This window comes from Thunnus thynnus, chromosome 2 (genome assembly GCF_963924715.1).
Source record: "Thunnus thynnus chromosome 2, fThuThy2.1, whole genome shotgun sequence".
In the NCBI taxonomy this organism is placed as follows: Eukaryota; Metazoa; Chordata; class Actinopteri; order Scombriformes; family Scombridae; genus Thunnus; species Thunnus thynnus.
In genome coordinates, this window is record NC_089518.1 from 17,296,639 (window position 1) to 17,318,495 (window position 21,857).

At 40.4% G+C, this 21,857-nt stretch overlaps 1 protein-coding gene across 5 annotated transcripts in view; it reads left to right on the plus strand.

The window, feature by feature from the left end:
• The window catches only part of trpm3 (transient receptor potential cation channel, subfamily M, member 3), a 149,948-nt gene that overhangs the window by 113,219 nt on the left and 14,872 nt on the right, over positions 1 to 21,857 (plus strand). For 3 of the 5 annotated variants that reach the window (XR_010931055.1, XM_067607102.1, XM_067607109.1), the window contains 9 exons: positions 1,787 to 1,859; positions 7,487 to 7,587; positions 8,270 to 8,404; positions 8,559 to 8,609; positions 11,667 to 11,807; positions 13,596 to 13,625; positions 15,288 to 15,580; positions 17,301 to 17,529; positions 20,557 to 20,760. Coding sequence is in view for 4 of the 5 variants with exons in the window: in XM_067607102.1 (XP_067463203.1) it covers positions 1,787 to 1,859; positions 7,487 to 7,587; positions 8,270 to 8,404; positions 8,559 to 8,609; positions 11,667 to 11,807; positions 13,596 to 13,625; positions 15,288 to 15,580; positions 17,301 to 17,529; positions 20,557 to 20,760 (1,257 nt within the window). In the remaining variant the exon portion in view is untranslated. The other 2 variants (XM_067607114.1, XM_067607119.1) reach the window with 2 other exon arrangements.

Sequence of the window (21,857 nt, forward strand, 5' to 3'; positions counted from 1 at the left end):
TCTCTCTCTCTCTCTCTCTCTCTCTCACCCTCATTCCTGATTGGGTGTTTCTAAAACTGATCCAGTTAGAAGAAAATCACAGCTTTGCATACATATAGTTTGACCTTTTAGAGTCACCATGTAAGCACACACACACACATTCATGCATTGCGCGTGTGTTCAACAGATGGCTCCATAAATGTGTTGTTAATATCAATTAGAGTGAAGGCGGAGATGCATTCTAGCAAATAATAATCTAGCCACTGGCCATACATTCAAACACAAACACACACACACTAAGCTAACTAACCAGGTTAAGCTCGTAAAATTACACACTGTGTCAACAACTCACTGGCGCCTCCGCTCATGAAGAACTCAATCGATACCTTCACATCCTATTGCACTCTCATTTCACCTGGAGAAAGACCTCTTGATTACACAGGCATGTGACCACCACACACACACACACACACACACACACACACGTTAGCACAAACACACACTTAGATGCTTCCCTTATTAGTGATTGCATGACACAAGTTAAAGGCATTAGATGATGTCTCCTCATTTCTCTCTCTATAAGGAGCCAACATTTCATCGGCATCTGCTGTACAAATGATGAATGAGCCAACATACTAGATACTATAAATCTTCAATGTGAATTGAATTACTTTTGTGCATTTAGATTGTGTGAAAAGAGAGAGGGAGAGAGAAGATGGTTAGCCTACAACACTGCAGCATTGCCCAAGGGAAAGCAGCAGCAGCAGCAGCAACAGCAGCAACAACAGCAGCAGCAGCAGAGCCCGCAGATTCCCGGAGCTCTACGAAATGAAGCCATTTAGAGGGGGGGAGATGGGAAGGGAGATGGGCTGCAGGGAAGAGAGGGAGGTGGGAGGAGATGGATGGGTGAATGGAAGGATTAGAGGAATAGCTCGTCAGGCATTCAGAACACGCATTCCCCCGTACATGGCTCCCACAAGGTGCCCTTCATGCATGTACACATGTGAGCATGTGTGCACACACATGCTAGCACCGGCATGCATACACGTGCAGGCTATATGTGACAGGAAAAAAATCCAGAAAATCTGCCCCATTTCTCAGATTTCCCTCTCACTTTGGACTTTGGCTTTTATCCATCGTACCATTAGTTCATTGCATGCAGGATATAAAAAAAATGCAGCTAAAAGGCATGTCAGACTGCACAGATGAAGACATAAACTGGCCTTAGAGTAAAATATTTCCCTTAAAGCCTAATCCAAAAAATGTTAAGACACAGCAAAAGAAAGAGAACAGAATGATCTTTGGTAATGGAGAGCGCTATTAGTATATTCATTTGATCTCCCCCCCTTTTGTCATGTTTTTACTGTCATTCTCCTCAGTTGCCTTCTCAGCGAATCCCTTCATTCCCTCCCTACAGTGAACAAGCTATATATGTGAGTTTTGTGGTATTTTCTGCTCAAGAGACAAGAGAGGAAACAGGAGAGTCTGGAGAGGAGAACACACAGTCTATTACATCAGAGAAATACCTCCTCTCATCTCCTCTCCTCTCCTCTCCTCTCCTTCTCACTGTGTGCACCTCAGCAGCAGTGTTTTTTGAAACAGTTTAATTCAAATCCTGAGTGAGAGCGCTCTCGCTCAGGATGTGACTGAATTTCTTTATGCCATAAGCCTTGATACATTCAATCGAACAACAAAAGAATGACTCATGAGTAAAGTCACTTTCAAACAGTTTGACTTGTATAGAATTAATGCACCTCTCCCTCACACTCTTTCTCTCTGCCTGTCTGTCTCTCTCATTTTCTCCTAGATAACAGTTTTCCGGATGGGGTCAGAGGGTCATCAGGACATTGACCTTGCTATCCTCACTGCATTACTCAAAGGTGGGTGTTTTAGTACAGGAATGTGCGTGTGCTGGAGTATAAATGTACAGTGAGTGGCTTCCATTTCACTGTCACCCTCCAGGGATGTTGTTATTTGGAAACTTCTGTTCATAAAAGGGGGACGATATTGCAGAAAGAATTCCTCTCTCTGTCCCAGTTTAGGGGTATGTTCAAAGCACGCCATGTTGTTACTTTTACAGTTCATAGCTCAGGAATAAATCAGAGATATCCGTGCCTATTTTTATTTCTCTTAAAGCTCCATTTAGCAATTTTCGATCACTGTAGGGCAGGAAGGCAAAACAGCATTAAGCCATGATAATCAGTTTATAACAGTTGCTTACTTACAGATCTAGTCCTCTGTTTCTCCAATTATCCAATAGAGGTCCAGTAAATAACTCGTTTTGCCCACCAGCTAGTTGGTTAAATATTCAACTCTCTCCAATCAGCCACTCATTTATTTTGGTTCGGTTTGTTTTCTGACTGAGCAAGTAGTGTGAGCTTACATGTTCAGGACGGCTACCCCTAGTGTTGTATGGGGGGCTGGTGAGAGCCACTGGGATTCAACCATACAGACTGTTGAACTAAAACAGTGAGCTGTAATTGACAGAAAGGTGTATAAAGCAGCAGAGTGGGTGTTGATTCTCAGTGGGATCAGCAGTACTCACCGTCCTTTTGCATCACAGAAGTCATTTCATTTTCTGCAAATATTTCTGTAAAAGGGTACTTCTGTGATTTTGTATTGTACTTTCATGAAATACATAAGAGAGTACTATGTTTACAACTCCACATGACCCGTCAACTAACTTTGATGTGTAAAATCCACTCACAGCCTCTTTAAAAGAGCTGTGTGAAATGTGAGGAGATTGTGGCTCTAGTACCAGCTGTTTGTTTCAGACAAGCTCGCCGTTGTTCAGGTTTCCTACTTTATATGCTAATAAAACCCTGATATCGCAACAACAACTGCCGAATAATCAATTAGCACGAACACAGCTGCTCATTAACTCTGTGGCCAGATAGAAATAATTATAGAAAGACACTTACAGTCACCAGAAAATAGTGAAAAGTATTGTCTTTTATCCATCTCGTTTGAAGTGTATATTTCAATTTAATTTGTATTTATCAAATTAATTTCCCATGAGGTCAATTATTACTTTGAAAATGGATGCATGGCCTAAGCATACACTATTACTCTTGCACCTATTGTGTGTCCAGCGTTCACACAGTCAGAGCATCTTATCTTTACACATATACAACTGTATGCAGATAATGTTACACAGCCATTCAGTGTCATTGTCTGCACATATCACACTGTAATACATGTTGAATAATCAATCAGCATGGCAACAGTAGCACAGATTTAAGGTATGACAAAGTAAGATATACTAGAAGATATACAGTTAGCAGAAGCAGAAGCAGTGATCCTTATACTTCAACAAATTGTTATGCAATTGCCAATACAAGCAATGAACTGGACAAAATTGGGTTACAAAATTGAAAATTTGTCAAGTGCAGACAGTGCAATTAAACTCAACCACCATTGTTCCTCCACCCTATTTCCCACTTCGCTGTTTCCCATGCTCCCACCCTTCCATACCCTCCCTTCTACACACACACACACACACACACACAGAGGATTCATAGATCCATACTTTCGATTGGTTGTTCAGTAGCTTGTATTGATCATGGCTGCTCTTGCCTCTTCAAAGAATATAACACTAGCCAGGCTGGAGCAAGGATGCATACTCTCTCCCACATACACACCTGTGTACACAAGTGTACGAAGAAACAGTGAGTCCTGTGGGACTGCTTAGCAATTCAGAGCATATGATTGACTATCTCAGGAATTGTTCCTCAGAGAAACATTTCATTCCACAGAGACTGAGAGTGAGACTAAACTACAGAGTTTGGCAAGGAAGAGAGTGAAAGAGAAATGTGTTTTACATAATTTATGTGTAGCAGTCAAGATTCATGATTTCTCTGGCCCATGAATCTCTCCCTGATCTTTGACTTCATTGCTCTACTACTACTTACTTTCCTTGTGTACACGTCTCACTCATCTATTCTGTTGATACCATCTGTTGATCTCTTTCATTTCTATTCACTTTTTTAGCCGTTTTATTCATTTCTTTTCACGTTGTGATAGGAATGGCATTTAGAAGAATGAGTGAAAGAGGGAATTGAAATCAAAGAAAGAGAGGAGACAAAATAAGAACATGGAAATGAAAAGGAGTAGATCAGAGAAGTAAAAGGATGAGAGAGGAACACCGGGAAAAAGGGCAAAAAATCCTTTATGATAAACAGCATGAGGGTCATTTTACATGCAAGTCTTATTCTGCAGCTGAGTGAATGGGACGCGTTAAGGCTTTTAGTGTAAAATGAAATCAGTCACATCCTGCCTGAGAGCTTTTTAAAACACTGGATTAGACTCCTTTGCTGGAGAACTAAGCTACTGCCTGAAGCTCAACAAAACACAGCAGAGTCAGGAATACACAGTGAGGAGAGAACAGAGCAAGAGCAAGAAAAAAGGATAAAAGGAGCAAGTGAAATAGAAAGATTTAGAGAAGTGGTAACAGACAGAGCAGGAAGGAAACGCCAGCTAAGACACATGGAGTAACAGGGGGAGTTTAGAGTAATTGATGGTCTGCCGTCAGAGGTAGTCAATATCCTGAGGACTGTGTCCATAAAGTCAGTTAGCTACAGTTCAGCCTCCCTGCAGGCAGACAGTGAAGCCACAGGCCTTTGATAAAGCAAGGCCACCCTGCCTTTTAATATACATATATATCCACTAAAGCTGTTATTAGGGAGCTCTGCATCTTATTACAGTAGCAGAGCTCTGTCTGAAATCACGCCATTAATCTCCAGTAATGCTGTATGGGCCTTTAAGTCGGAGAGAGAGCACCGTGTAAAGTGATGATGCTGGTGTGCTTATTAAAAATTGCAGTCTTTTCTACACACAAGGGATTATTATATCTTATAATACACTGGATTTCCCTAAAGGCTTAGATGAATTGTTACCTTGTCTTTCTCATTTTGGGTGCTTCGTCCAAGTGTCCAGGTAAATTATTAATGTGAACACCAGACTGTTGTTTTCTGCTATATCTCACTGGTCAGCACCAAAGTGCGCCACTACAAAAGTTACCAGCTACTTTTAGAGGCTGGAGTGAGTGCTTTTTTTTACTACGTTTAATCAGGACTGCCAAGTGCACTTAGGTAGTACTTATTGTTGTTCATAATAAAATGATCATTCATGGTCAACTGACCCACCTGACCTCTCTCTGGCACATATTTTATTGACACACACATATTTTTCTTCAAAACATAGGACAAGATCTGTGCTCCTTACCATGCTCACCTGGTTATGTTTTGGAACAATACACACTTGTTGGGAGGGTCTGGGGGTCCTCCCCCATAAAAAAATGTAATTTAAAAAAAATTTCCTGCATGTCTACACCACCTTCCCTCTTGGATTAGGTCAAGAAACAGCCACCTGCACTAGTCTAGATTAGTTAGATTGAGGGGCTACGAAAACTGAGAATGCATCAAGAACAGTGTCTAATCGGGTGGATCAGGACAGGAAATAATTATCAGACAAATTGCTATTTCATTTTTAAAATTATATTATAAAAACATTATGTAGCCCTAAAATGGTAGAAGGTTGCAGGCTACTAGGCCATCTTCAAGGGTAAACAAGACAAACAATTTATATAAATGAAATAGCCTTACAACACATCATAATATGATTAAGATAACTAAACCTGGTTAAACCTGAGGGTTGCTATTCTCAATACTCACAAGGCCATCTTCAAAGTCTAACAATTGCAATAGAGTACAAAGTGAGATGAGAGGGAGAGATGCTGTGCTGCTGCCAGAAGAGCCACTGACTGAGATTACTCGGAGCAGCATGCATGGGAATAAATTATAATATAATAGATTTGTGTTTATTTCTTGCTGAACAACCCGCTGCTACACGGTGCTGCTGTTGCGCTGTGCTGCTCTGTCTTGTCTGTCTGTGCGCTGTCAGTGTCATCTTTTCGCGCTGTGACATTATCCGTTATGAATTTGTTTTTCACTGCATGAGAAAATGGCCTTGTGGCGTGAGAGCATGTGAAAAGTGTCAATTGCGTGAGTCTCATTGTCAGTGCATGAGGCTTGGCAGCCCTGCTTTTTTGTTTTTACACTCAAGATATTTTATATTGGAGTTTACTAATCAATTCTGAATAGTAAAGTTGAAGTTTGATTTTATATTTACAGTCCCTCTGTGTCTCACATACTGTTTTTTCACCAGCACATTTTCTATTCTTTCTGAGTTTTCTCCGTTGGATTAAGTGTTGAAGACTTATTCACACAACTACAACAAATTACTGTATCACTGTTGCCTAAGCTCCTGCAAGAAATACCTATATAAGCAATTACTGAACACCCACTACCTGAAACTTACTACTGCATAATCTTCTGCTTAAATTTTGTGTATTTCCCTGAAACTGTTTTGGGCAGATTTACATCCACCACTTGGCCCTTACCCAAACAGCAAGGACATGCAGCAAAAGCTGTCACAGTGATGAAAGAAGTGCTGTTTTTCAGCAATGTCATTTTATTTTTTATTTATCCTTATTTGTCAGTGTGCCCTTGAATCTAGTGAACAATATATTTTTTTCATGCCTCCGCTTCTTCTCGTATAACATTAAGCAGATCTGATGTGTGCAGAATGCCACGTTTTTGATCATTTGTTCTGTGTTTCAATTTCCTTTTTGGCTGTCATGTATGTATGTATAGTTCATTTTCTTCTTCTGCTGATAATGTTACAGATATGTTGATGTTACCTGAGTAACAGAATACTGTAAACGATGAAGTTCACTGACATAGAAAACCAAAGGAACACAGTTATATTCCATATTATATGCAGGGATGAGATGGGGCGTTAAATTAGGTGATACATCAAAGAAGGACCGCCTGTCAGCCTCCAATAGGAAGACATCTCTTGTCTACAAACTTGCATAACAGGCACAGGCAAAGGCAGGAACAGAGGACGAAAGTTGTCAGCAGACAGGCAGTCCCCCAAGCCTGCAGATGAAGCTACTGCAGCCTAAAGATGAAGCCCCAATACTTCAACAGGAGAGGTAGTAGCTATTAGTCAACAGCTATAGGAGCTGCAATTGCTCTACAATTGCAGGTCAGAGCAGTACAACTAGAGTGCAATACAAATCAGATTAAAACTAGAAAAAGCTGAAAAATCAATAAATAAACAACATTTTGATTTGAAATAATGCTACATACGTGGAGAAGCCGCAACTCTGTCTATACAGGAACACTAAAACAACATAAAATAACACAAAAGAGGTCCCTCCAGAGCTGTCTTTGACTTAAGATAAAAATGTATCAATACCTTTTTAGCAGCAGCAAAAGCAATAGCATTCAGCAAGGGTAAATGAGAATATCAGAGCACATTACGAGAAAATCAAATGAACAGCAAAAGCAGATCAAAGTTGCAGCAATGAAAGTACTAAACCAACAAATGATGAACAACTGCATGATTATACTGTGATCCATATTATCATGGACTATGTATCACTATCAGTGCTTAAGAAACCCTGATAGCCAAACATACGACATTTTCTCTCACCCATCAGGTGCCAACGCTTCAGCTCCTGACCAGCTGAGTTTGGCTCTGGCATGGAACAGAGTCGACATTGCCCGCAGTCAGATCTTCATCTACGGACAGCAGTGGCCTGTAAGAAACATACACAGTACAACAGACATACAACTGCAATATTGATTTTATACACAGCACTTGTTTGAAAGTTTGCCCTGGCTTCATCCTCAACAAAACTGATAATATAGCGTTGAAGCTATGCAGCTCAAAGTACTTCACATTAAGATAAAATACTTAAAAATAATTAGAAAGACAAAGTCAATATCATCAGATAAAAGGATACTTAACACTTTAAGGATGAATTTATTGGTTGCAGAAAGCAGCTCAAAATCAGCCATTGAAAGAGTTCAACAACTGACAAATGGTTGCAAATGATGGATTTCTGGGGTTATTTGTGAATATAATTGAAAGGTATGCATTTCTTGCAGTTTTCAGTTGTGTAATGACAAGATGTCTTTCAAAATGTTCAACTGTGTAAATTAAACTGACTTTATTTTGGACATGTGGTCCATAGCAGGAAAAAATCTATAACATAAGGTTAAAATAAGAAAAATAGTTGTTTATATATTTTTTAATTGATGTGTCATGTGAAATCTGTGGCACATAAAGCACTAATACATTGATCTGGACTGTGAGAACTCATCTAAAAATAGCACATATACACTTGATCTGTGCTTACTTGTCCATACTCTACTATATATATGTAGTGTGTGTAGTATCATAAGTATGTACTATATACTCTCAATCTCATGTGCCTTAGGTTGGTTCCCTGGAGCAGGCAATGCTGGATGCCTTAGTTCTGGACAGAGTGGATTTTGTCAAGCTGCTGATTGAAAATGGAGTCAGTATGCACCGTTTCCTCACACTCTCCAGACTGGAGGAGCTTTACAACACGGTATAACAAATGCACATAACCGCGGTGACAACATTGCTTAGTAAACACATGCTGTATCATCTTTATATAACAAAATCTCCACTGGCAGATCATTTGTAGGTGGTGATAGTGTACAGCATATCCTGACATGCTCTGTTTGATTTTTATTCAACAGAGACATGGACCGTCCAACACGCTGTACCACCTTGTCAGAGATGTCAAAAAGGTAAGACCATCACTACCGCCACTTTAGCTGTGTGGCTGTTCAGGCACACCGTATGGGAATGTTGGCTTGAATGTGTATATTAAAGAAGACATGTCTGAGTTCATAGAGTTTCAGTTGCTTTTTTTTTTTTTTTTTTTTGGGCGATGTGTTCCGTTACTCTGTTTGCATCTATTTGTTTGTTTTCATCTCGGTAGCCCTAGTTGCTGTTAACTGCAAATAGAGGCCGGCTTTTCTCTTTCAGCTGGAGTTAAAGGCTGCAGTGGCTGTGTAGAGCTATGCACGACTCTCATCCCCCTCAGGACTCTTAAGCAATGTACTCTGTTCCTTCTCTAAGGCACACAGTACCACGGCAAACAAACACTACATCTATTAAACATTGTTTTATCCACAGAACTTGAATTTAAGCAAACTGAAGCCGCATTGGAACTGCTGTGAGGCTGAGAAGGAATAACTCAGTAAACACCCAATTAATTCATTTGTTTTTATTTGTATTATTAACATAATTATTACGTGTGGTCTTTTTATATGCAGTTCCAACTAGAGTAGTGAAATTGTGCATCCCGGTACATGAAAAACATATTTATTCTTGCATCGCCACTGTGTTATTTTCATGGTGAAGATGATGAAACAGCCGGATTATTTAACCCAGGTTTACACTATGCAGTTTGCATTATTTTTGCTGCATTTCTCCTATAACATCTTGATTATTACCGGTGGTAAAAGACAGCAACCTAGACTTTTACATTCAGCCCATGTCCAATTAGGAGTGATCCCACTGTTGAGAGATAATAGAGGGGTCAGTAACACCGGCATTAGCACTGAGAGGTGTTCGTTAATTAAAGTGTTACTGATTACAGTAATGCCGCATGCATCACTCCTTTAACTCCGCTCTGTCTTTAAGCACAACTCTGATCTGAAGTTGGCGCAGAGAGTGTATGTAGTTTGTATGATACAACACCTCACAACACTTCGGACATGTGCAAAACACACTCTGTAGTGCATGGCATAACATCAACATCTACTTTTTGCAGAGCTGCTTGTTATAGTATAGTTGAGTGTTTGTGTGTTGTTGTTGTATCATAGTATGATGCTAATTAGATTTTACTGCTATCCCTCAGGTCGAGTCACCATGTCATCGCCGTTTCCTTTCTCATTAATATATTGGCCGTACCGTCAGCAATTTTCAGTTATTGGTGTTGTTCTAATAACTGCTGTAAGGCCCGCTCTCAGATTTAATCTGGTCCGTTCATTAGACTGTGTGAAAGTTGAGTCACAAAACAGGAAGAATCGCAGAGATTGGCTTATGGACTACAGCTGCAAAGGCAGAAATTGGTTTTCCTGCAGAGCAAATGAACAACACAGTTTTGCGGCCAAAGGTTGGTAGCAATACACCTCGTGCCTTGAGTCTCACATATCAGGTAATGTTGGGAGAAAATCCAAATGTAACCTGACAGTTTTACTTCTCAGTTTTCTTTGCTAAATGACTGTAAGAATGAGCCAGAATATTTGGGTAGTTGATTAGTAATGTAGGTCATCAGCTGACATGAAACACTGACCTAGTGTACATTGCATTACATATGTTATCTGTATTGTGATTATCTGACTTTCTGTAAGTTCAGCAAGAAATTACACCTTAAAAAGGGTTTAGGTGTAGTGTTTAGATTTTAAAGATTTTTCAAATGGTAAAATACTCGCTGTTAATGCCAGGGACGTGCCTCAGGACTCAAAGCTCACTAACTACGCTGGAGAATTTAAGAAATAAGAGAGAGAGAGAGAGTGTGTGTGTATTTACACAAGGTCTAAACAAGCTATTATTAGCTTCAGCTTCACCACCCCAGGGAATTAAAAGAGGGCTCTGCTGACCGCTGACTGGTGCATTTGAACTATATCAGTAGGACGAGGAGGTGATTCTTTGTGTGCTCACTTTGAACTCCAGTATGTATTAAAAGACAAGCAGTATCTGTGGCTCTCTTTACTTCAAAGTGTTAGCAGTTGGCCTACAGGGGTTTGGTAGCAGTGCTTCCTGGCTTTACTGTGCTGCAGCCAATAGAATTGAATCTTCGGATATGAGGGCATGCTGGGGATGAGGAGGACAGAGATCTAGGATCTCACATCTGATTGCTGATTAAGTGGAGATGGTATCAGCATAGGTCTAAAGATGTGTAAGGTAATTGGTGCAGCTCAAAGAAACAGTGGGGGTCAGGATAATGACTGCAGGATTGAGGGGTGACGTTGAGGGCAAAGTGTTGACATGGTTATAGTGTTCATGTGAAAAGACTTGCATTTCAATAATGATTCTCCCATCCAGTATTAATAGTTATCTGTCTGTCTCTCCATGCTATTACCCCTCTCTTCCAGGCTAATGAGTCATTACCACTTTCTCTTTCTTTTCTTCTCTTCCAGACTGTGTTGAACCTCTCTGAGGATATCTTATTATTTCCCTAAATGCAAATTATGACAGATCATTCAATTTTTTACATCCTTTTTAACTGTCCTCAGCAATTATATTCTCTCTATAAATCATTCTGCACCTAAGTTTTCATTCTCCCTTCATTTTCTGCTCTTGTATTGGATCTAAGAGAACAAAGCCCAGGAAATACCTTACCTGAAACAATTACGATATTGAGGGAATAGTTCCAAGTTTCTACATCGAAACGATTATCCACGTAGTTTAAAAAAAATCAAAAAACCTAAACTAAACCACGTCGATGAGATAACAGTTTATTTAAGAGGCTGGAAGAGAGATCTCGCCTGAGAGTTTTTGTGTTTCTCATTTCCCCTGCTCATGCTTATCGTGCGGTATACTCACTGACATTATGTGTTCTTTCCAAGCGAGAATATCCAGGGTTCAGTTGGATCTACTTCAAGGTGAATCCGATAATCACGTTTTTGTTTTTTTTTGTTTTCATAGCCAAAAACAGTTTGATATGGATTTTGTGAAGTGAGTGTGTATGACTGCGTGATTTGTTTTGTACTATTGCTTCCCTCTTGTTTACTTTTCTTTTATCAGTCATTTGGAATGAGTTGTTGGCTGTTAACACCGTCTGGTTTTTCTAGGGAAACCTGCCCCCGGACTACCGCATCAGCCTCATCGACATTGGACTGGTCATTGAATACCTTATGGGCGGAGCATACCGTTGTAACTACACCAGGAAGAGATTCAGGACTCTATACCACAACCTCTTCGGACCAAAGAGGGTGAGTGACTTATTCTCACCTGCAGTAGCATCTCACCATTTAATGCAGTTCAACACTTACGTGTAGATGTAAATGTCATTAATCAAAGGAAGAGTATCAGTGAAATTAGCCTCATGATCAAATTAGGCCTGATAAGGACAAGTTGGATAATGTAGGCAAATTATGTTTTAATAATAAAATGTTAATCAGGGATTGTGCACTCAGGGGTAAATTTCACCTTGCTACAAGTAGTAAATTAGAGTGTACATTTAAATCTGGTTCATTGTGACATGAAGCAAAGACGACCTTAGCCTGCAGTTTCCTGTAGGTACTTGATGTTTAAAGCAAGGATGACGGAAATAACATGAGCAATATACTGGATTTTATCTGTCGTTTTTAGACAGCAGTGTATTATGATCTGTCCTTTGCACAGATGATAACGTTTTCATACATATTGGGGAAATGATTGACTTAAATGGCAGGACAGAATGACCTTTCCAATATATAGTATAAGCTTGAAACTGTAAATTTCAGCTGTTTTACTTCAAGGTGCGACTTATAGCTAGTGTAGCCCTGGATTGGAATGTGGAAATGTTTTTTAGAAAACCTCAACATGATGTGATGTGATGTGATGTGTTTCAAGTCATTATCCCAAGTAATCAAGGTGTTGTTCATCAGCAGAGGTCAAACATAAGAGTGGTCCTCCCCTTATTCTTTATTTTCACCTCTAGTAGAGTGGCAGCACAGCACCTATTATTAGCTCGATGCGACAAATCATCCATCTATAGCAGTGGCCCTCCATCATGTGCCATCATAACCCCAAGAAAATACACACTTCATACCAACCACTACAGAAACTCATCTCACTGATAAGCACACCTTTAACCAACTGATCATTGAGATCATGTGCTATACCATTTCAACACATTTTACATGAAATGGTATACGCTCATGTTCCGTTCTGATGTATAATTCTCTCATTCAGCCTCAATACCTTACACACTGCCGCAGGTGTGATGCAAATGGAAATATACAGTACACAGCTGTGTCTGAAACACCTTGTTTCTGCTTGATGGTGCGCCTTTGTGTTTGTATATTTGAGTGTTTGTGAGTGTGTGTGTGTGTGTGTGTATGTGTGTTGTCATGTGCCTGTTTATCTCATTGTATGTCTGCCATGGCAGCAACAAAGCAGCTGGAAAGACGCAGATACAGCGAAAGCAAAGAAACGGGACAGAGACTGAGCAAAGAGGCAAAATGAGAGAGAGAGAGAGATAGGGAATAGATTCCAATGGAACTGTGATTTTCTAGATGAAATGAATGTGCGATCACATAGTCACGTGCAAGCACGTTCACAAGCACACACACACACACAAACACATGTTAACAAAGAACAAAGCCTTGAAATAGATGCAGATATCAAAATCCCCACAGGAGACCTGGGCTATTTTTACCAACTCAGATGATGGCTCATGAATACATAATTCATACATGCCCTGTTTTAATACGGATACACAGTACTGTACCAAATGCACAAATACGTTCAGCTTTAACACATGCAAACACACAGCCGGAGGTTGTTACTGTATGTATAGTATACTGTCAGTCACACCAGCACAAAATTTTGTCCCTCATTGTTCAAGAAATCTGCTAAACTGAAAATGAGTGACCTACCATATTAAATAATATATCTGGTCTCATGTGAGTGAGTCTGTCATTCTGCGTTGTGTTGTGCTTATAGAGTAAATTGCTCTATAAAATACATTCGACAAGGTGTTGTTCTGTTTGTTTATGTTCTTGTTGCTTTTCTAGCCCAAAGCCCTGAAACTGCTGGGGATGGAGGTGAGTGTTGATCTCATCAAGGTTGTTATTCAGTCATTACTTCACTGTTCTTCTCCCTTGTCTGAAAAAACAGTCTTTTCTCTTAAAACTGTTGGCTGTATAGTCGGTCTGTAGAAAACCCTCTCAGCAAAAAAAAAAAAAAAAGATAATAATAAAGTGTGTTGTGTGCCTCGTAGTCTTTTAAAGGAAGAACTTGAGGCATATTTAATTTATAATGCTGGCTATCTGTATTCACTTTTAAGCCAGTTAAAGGCTTGTTTTCAAAAAAATAAAAATAACATTATACACTGCCTTATACGTTATTTTACGTTACGTTTTATTACATTTTTGTAAGATTTATGAAAAAAAAATGCTTATGACCACATACATATTTAACAGCTCCAGACGGTGTAAATGTATGTATATAACTCACATTATGATACATGTCAGAACAGCCCAGTTACATTGAACTAAATAGGTAATGGCTGACCGAACAGGATTACGTAATACATGGTTTGTGTACTCTCATGCATCCATGGTGTACACACCATGAGATATCCACATTATGAAACTTTTATCACAGTATGTGTCTACAGTTCCCTCAGAGGTATTTATATCTAACGTGCATGGCTGTCCGTTCCTTTGTAAGTCTACCTGTTTGAAATCTGTCTCCCTGTCAGTGTGTGTTCTGTCTTTGTTTGTGCCTGTTTTAATCTACTTCATCTTGTTCTGTTTTTTTTCATAAGCCAATTTATCATTCAATCAGTGTGGCAACCTGGCCATGAAACAGAATATGTCAAATTTACTGCTGTTAACTCCTGACACCCGTTATTGTTGAAAATTTAAATTTATGATGCTGCAATCATTTCTTAATGTCCATAAAATTACAAGCTTATTCTTATTCTTTTATAAATAGACAAGGAGCGCCCCTGTCTAAGATTACTGAATAATTTAGTGAGATAGTATTGTCATATATTTCTTTGTCCAGATAATCTGTCTCAAAGCAAGCAGCTATTCTAGGGGCACTGAAAGTCATTTCTCAGATGTCTATAATTGACCAACCATCAGTGGTCCTCAACTGTGAAATTATTTGAGATCAATACCTCCCTGCTGGCATGCTATTTTAGGCACTAACTGGCAGTGTCAGTCTCTCCAGAGACAATGAGTGAATGGTTATGTCTGGTGGAGTTATTTTTTTTTAACTCAAAAGAAAAAGTTAAAAAAAAAAAAAAAAGAGAAAACTATTGAAAAGTGTATAAGATCATGCCTGCCGTGTGTATTTTGTGTGCAGCACATTGTCCTTCCACCTGTCTCCTCCAAACTCTGACTTTCCCTCTGCATTCAACTAACTCTCATCACATGGAGGGTGAACAGCTTTGAAAAAATCTGCACTGGATGATATGACCATTCTAGACATATCGTATGTCTAATGTGGCTAAACCCAGGAAAAGTCTGTCATAGCTTAAATTTTTCTCAGCTTTAAAGTTTCTTGAGTTTGACACGCAGTTGCCATTTAGACCCTAAGCTTTGAGATAATTTAAAGACTTCAGAATCAACTTAAAACACTTAAATGTTGTCCCGTTGTACTGGATTTGAATATCCAAAACAAATTGTCCCCAGAAAATATCTACGTAGCCGTGTCTCTTTTCCTTCCCCTCTCACTTGCCATTGGATCTCCACCAGGATGACATGCCGATCCGCAGAGGCCGTCAAAAAACGACACGTAAACGAGAAGAGGAGGTGGACATCGATTTGGACGACCCAGAAATCAACCACTTCCCCTTCCCCTTCCATGAGCTGATGGTGTGGGCTGTGCTTATGAAACGTCAGAAGATGGCTCTGTTCTTTTGGCAGCACGGCGAAGAGGCCATGGCCAAGGCCTTGGTAGCCTGCAAGCTCTGCAAGGCCATGGCACATGAAGCATCTGAGAACGACATGGTGGACGATATCTCCCAGGAACTAAACCACAACTCCAGGTCGGTGACACCAACGATGCACACACACATAAGGCCGTCTCTGCTTATGTGGTCCACCATGTCATCTTAACATGGCTTTGTTGAGTAGGTCTGCTCCAAATGATGAATGCAAAATTGAGTAGGGAGTCTAGACGGGAACACTAACCCCCCCCAACACTCTAGCACATATAGGCAGATGCACACATACAAACACACTAACTAACACGCCTTCTTTCCTGGAAAATGACCCGTTTCAGACTACCCCAGGCTCCCGTGGGATGTAAGTGACATACATACAGAAATCTAATGACATGCATCATCGTTAGTTAAGCGTATGCATTTGAGATGAAGGTAATCACCTAGAGATGAGAATGCTGGCTACGGAAATAACTGTTAATTAGGGGGAATTTTTCAGATACTACAAATGAAGCACAGCCACACCAATCCCCAGCTCCCCCAACACACACACACACACACAAACGCACACTCACAGTTTCAAAGAACAGCCTTAGAGCTGGCATATTTTCAGTGTACTTTCCGCTGAGAATTTGGCTGCTTTCCTTCGAAGAGCTCATTTAACTACATACATTTTTATATCTTCTTCTGTCTTCTATCTATATCTCTAATTTTTACATAATTTGTGTTCATGTGAAAATCTTTGAGTGTGTGCTTGTGTGGGAAGGGAAGGGATGTTTGTGGGAACTTGTGGGATATTTATAATATGTGGAAGTACATACAGCGATGCCTACATTATGTAGGGAGTTCCTGCTTCTCAAAGCACTTGCCAACAAATGCTGTTGGTATATACGCATTTTATATGTCATGATTTATCTTTTAAGTCATTTAAAAAAGCACTTCATAGAACCAGAAACTCATTCTCCTGTTGATATAACACAGCTGAACTGTGTCATGTGCTGTGCATCCATGACATTGTGAGTCCTTGCTTCATAAATCCTCCAAAGCCCAGCAGTGTTAGTGTTTTATTACACACATAAAACTAACAGGAGTGATTGCTTTCCGGTATGGTGTACAATATTGTGTTGTGTATTCGTGAGTTTGTTTGCATGCATGTCTGTGTGGCAAAAAGTTTTTTCCAGTGTCTGAAATTAGGGTGAAACTTCATCTGATTTATGTCTTTATTGTCTGGAATGGGACATATTAAAAAGCTGGTGCAAGGGTCGGTGCTTTATGTTTGCCTGCAGTTTTGTATATTTGATAGTGCAAGATTATGTTTATGTGTGTGTGTGTTTGCGTGTATGTGAGTGTGTTGGCCATACTACTATTCCCATTTTTCCCATATTTTATTATGTTTCTGCCTCATTTATGGAAGGAATATTTCACACCAGCTCTGTTATCCTGTAATTGTAACTTTGAATGAAATCTCAGAATACATTCTGCACACAGTATTTCTTGTTTATGCAGAATACATACAGTATGTTATAAACTGGAAGAACAAGCATTACAAACCCCTTCACCTTAGACAAATACAGACATAATTACCAGTGAGAATTTGGGCACTCTTTGCTGTATCCTTGTGTGTGCATCTACTAAAGACATTTGATATGCTTGTCATGTAATGCCTCAGTCATGCCTGTGTGCTGTGTTGATATGCAGAATGTTTCTGGCCAGATGGTTAGCGATGTCTGGACCAGTTTAATTTCATTTTTACATGTATAGAGTATATTACTGTCTCTCTTCATGTCTCTGTGTGCCTGTATATGTCCTGCATATAATTCCCTAGAGAGTTTGGCCAGCTGGCAGTGGAGCTCCTAGACCAGTCCTATAAACAGGACGAGCAGATGGCCATGAAGCTGCTGACTTACGAGCTGAAGAACTGGAGCAACGCCACCTGTCTGCAGCTGGCGGTAGCGGCCAAACATAGAGATTTCATCGCTCACACCTGCAGTCAGATGCTCTTGACCGACATGTGGATGGGACGCCTGCGCATGCGCAAGAATTCAGGCCTGAAGGTAGTGGAAGTGGGGCAGATGTTTGGGATAACCTGTGGGTAAAGAAAACAAAAATTACACTTAACAGTTGTTCACTTCACAATGACTTTAGGCTTTCGGTGTTTGGGTTGTATTGGAATGATTGCATCCCATCAGACTGCCTGGAAAAAGTTGTGTAACAAGTAATCCCCTCACGTCTAGGTGGCCCAAATTGTGCCTGTCCTGCTGCTGAGTAGCTAACACTAACATGAGAATTATCAGATGTGATGCATGAAAACATTTCTGTAGATGACTTCTGAATATCATAAGCTGCTTCAGACACAATAAACCATGATTTTACGTAAAGCCTGCCTGATATTAGCATATTACAAATATGTCGGTACATATACAGTAACAGCCTGGATGTAACAAGAAATTGCCAAATACAAGTTTGAGTTAATTTAGTTTTTAGTTTTTCCACCAGAGAGCACTAACAAGTTTATTTTTCAGCTGTAAACTGATTATATTCTTGATTATCAATCAGTCTCAGTCTCAGTCTCAAAAATCCAGTATTAGTCTGATTCCTATTAGAAGTAATGCAGCGTGGTTTGCAGTGAATTATAATATATATATAATAGTTATGTCCTTGATGAATCTCAGACACCATCAGTCTAGTACTGAAAAAATATACTGTCATTGTCCATCCACACTGTGTGTCTGTTCATCTTCACTAAATACATAAGACCTAAACTAAGCACAGGTGAAAAATTAGCTCTTAACCATACAAAGTTTTTGTAATAAGGAATTTATAACCTACAGCTAGAAGTGCATGTGTGTGTCTGGTTATAACTGTGGTTTGACCATGATGACTCATCGCCAACGATGTGGAGAGAGTGCACTGGACTGTGAAAAGTACTGTAGACGGGTCACCACTGACAGTTAAAGCACTTTATCTTGAGGTTTTTGTGAGGGCAGGACTCAACGTGCTTGCCTCACATCAGTCAGACTGTTTCCAATCACATCACATCAACCTTTGATTTTTACACTGAATTCTCGTCACGTCTCTTCGTAATCTTGTAGTTTGGTTAACAACAGAAATCAGAACTGAGATGACTAATCTGTTAAAGTCAGTCCTTCAATGTATGATGAGTGTTTTGTTCTGATATGATTTCACAAGTGCATGTGTACATAATTCAACCATAAGAAACCAGCAAGTGAAGACCGAGTAATTTATATATTTTTTTATTTAACTCAGAGTAAACTAGGTCAAGTATTTTAAAAGGAATGACAGATTGATGATGCAGATGAGTTCTTCAAGGTGAAATGATGTACTAGAAGACTATGAACCCCAAAGCTCATCCAGTCAGGGTTACTTGTGATGGTTGGGAGGGGGATGATCAGCCAGGAGAGACAGATTTATAGGAGCATTGAGCTATGGAGGAACATTCATAATGTGCTGAGTGTCGGGGCCAGGTGCCCCCCCTGGTTGAACTTCCGCCATAACTTCATTAGTATAAGCCTACAACGCCTTCTCTTAAGCCAGAGGGAACAGAAGAACTGACCTTAATTACTAAAAAAAACCTTGAAATTGTGTCCCACATATTTTATATCAAGGCCTATGTGGGCGAGCATCCATTTTAGTGGAGGGGAGAGCTTTCAGTTAAGACTGATAGTTGAGTTTTAGGCAATTTTTGCTCATGTGGGTTTTTCCACACGTCTTGGGGTGAGGTGATAGGAGGCAGCTGCGCAGATCAGGGAGGTTAGAGTTATTTATAATGAAGAGTTGCCATGAGAGTTGCTGAAGGCACAGCTGGGTTCACACTCATCATACACAGAGTGAGACAGGATGATGGGTCTGGCTAGCTTCTTGGAGCAGGGCAGACTACAAGTACTTTAAGTATGGTTTGGCCTTTGCAGGAGGGATGGAGTGGGAGGTGGAGAGAAGAGAAAGTGCTCGGCTAAGTCAAGCTCACTGGAGCAGAAAGACAGAAAGGAAACCACAAGTGGAACAAACAAGATTCTGTGCCCCCTGGAGTTTATGATATTCAGTAAATAACGTTGTCAAAATAATATGTGTGCACATATGTGAGTTTCTATAATTGCGAGGACAGTCGTCTTCGACTCCCAACACTCTAACTCATATCAGAATGTTTACTGGAGGCTGTGAAGGGGACTATGAAATGCAAAGATGAGTACATTGATTTCTTCACACATCAAGTCTGACAAACTATTGACATCTTTGCCTTCAACCCCTTGAAATGACTGATGACAAGAGAAGCTGAGATATCACTTGCTATGTTGTGGTTATAATTGTATTTTGTAGTGGTCACAACCCCCATTATTTCACCCTGAAACTGTCCTTTTCATACATTCAATCAGTTTGTCTTTACTGACACCTGTGTTATTAAATTATTTTTTCAGTTTTTCAAACCTCATCTGATCAGAATTTAATATGAGTAAACTTTTAATTAATTAAAGCTTACTTGAATTTTGAGCTAGTGCGTTGAACACAGTTAAAATTCTCTCTGAAAATAATTAACAGACAGCTGCTTCCAGAGATAAGGAGACACTCGATTACGCTGCTCTCCATCTTCTTCTCTTCTCCTTGTTCTTCACCTTCCCACTGTGGTTACAGCCTCACTCTTGCTTTTCTTGTTTGACTATTATTTATCTGAAGTGTTTACAGCACGCCTGCCTCCTTTATCCGCTGCTGGTGGGTGTCCATCATGGCAGCACCCTTGCTGCCTGTCTGGACTAATTCTTTTGTAATTGACCTCCTCAATGACAACCCTCATCTGACCTGTCATAAATACTAAAGCTTTGTCATTCAACCGTGTGCAGGCCGGGTATTATGGGGCGGTGTTTATGAGGTTAAATTATGTTATGTGAGTTCCACATGTGCACGAGGGTTATGAAGGTTAGTTTGTTCCAGACTCTCTGTGTCCTAATTTCCGCAGCGCTGCTCATGAAACTGTTCATCTTTATCACATCTGTCATTTGTCGCTTACAGCTCCTCTCCCTAACTTTCCTCCTGCTCCTCCTGCACCTTCTCTCTCCCGCACCACCCAGGTAATCTTAGGGCTTCTTCTGCCGCCGTCCATCCTGAGCCTGGAGTTCAAGAACAAGGATGAGATGTCCTACATGCCCCAGGATCAGGAGGCCTACCTGCAGGAGAAGGAGGAAGAGGAACCTGAGAAACCAGTCAAGGAGAAGGAGGAGGAAGACATGGAGTTCACAGTAAGATCTTACTGTGAGACGCAGTACAACTCCGTGGTGAGAGAACCCACCTCAGCCCCGCATCTCAGAATCTATACACATATTCAAACTTTAGGCAATACACACATGCTTTGTTCAGATTGTTAAACACATCATTGAACACATAGCCCAGATTCTGTGTTCTTCTGTAAATATCTCTTGTGGATCTAACGCAGTGTTATACAATCCACAGCAAGATGACGATATGTGCACACATATGCACACATTTCTCCACACAGACATACTTGTTTCTCTATTCTGGCCAACTGGACCCTTCCAGCCAAATCGGCCTTTCCTGTTTCTCATCGTCTCAGAAAAGACATGGTCGTGGAGTTGTAGCGTCTCAGTCTGTCGCCGCTTGTGGGTTCCCTCGTGTATGTTTCTCCTTCCATCTATCTCCTTCTCTATTTCTCTCTCTACCTTCCTTTTGGTCCCTCTTGTTCTCTGCCCAGCTCTCCCTTCTGCTTCTTTTTGTTTCTCTATTTCTTTTGCTTTCAATCTCTTTTTCTTCAACACTTCCCCCTCTTTCCAGCTCTTTCTCTCTTTCCCCCTCTCTCCATGCTCAGTTCTGATTGAGGTACAGTACTGTATGCCAGCCGATTGCTGCCCCTCACTCTCTCCCATCAGTGATGGCTTGCTGCAGCATACCACTCAGCATGTCAGCTGCTGAGCATGGGAGGCCCAGGCTTTTGCATTATATAACCATGTCCGCCTGCTGCTGCAGAGCTTAAATCATGCAGAGTCTGAGCACCTTCTCCCGGCTCACAGTGGAAGAGTTGGTCCATCTGCATAGACGTGGATGTACAGCAGGATTCAGACTCGTTCAATTTCAATCCAATCATTTCTGGAGATGATACCAGCGTCCAGTTTGTGTACTGAAATCAAGACTGGAATTCGAAAGGCAATTTTAATACACAAACTGGATCGAAGGTTGTCCCGTTGACTGATTGAACTGGAGTTGAACGTCTTTCAGCACCACTCCACATACTTTCCATCTGCATTGAGCACAGCCAGCAAGCCAGCGCAAAGAAACGGGCCATTTTACACATGTAGTCCTCAAGGCACTGTGGTGTTAAACAAAGAACCCTGCTGCCAGCGGATGCATCTGCAATGAG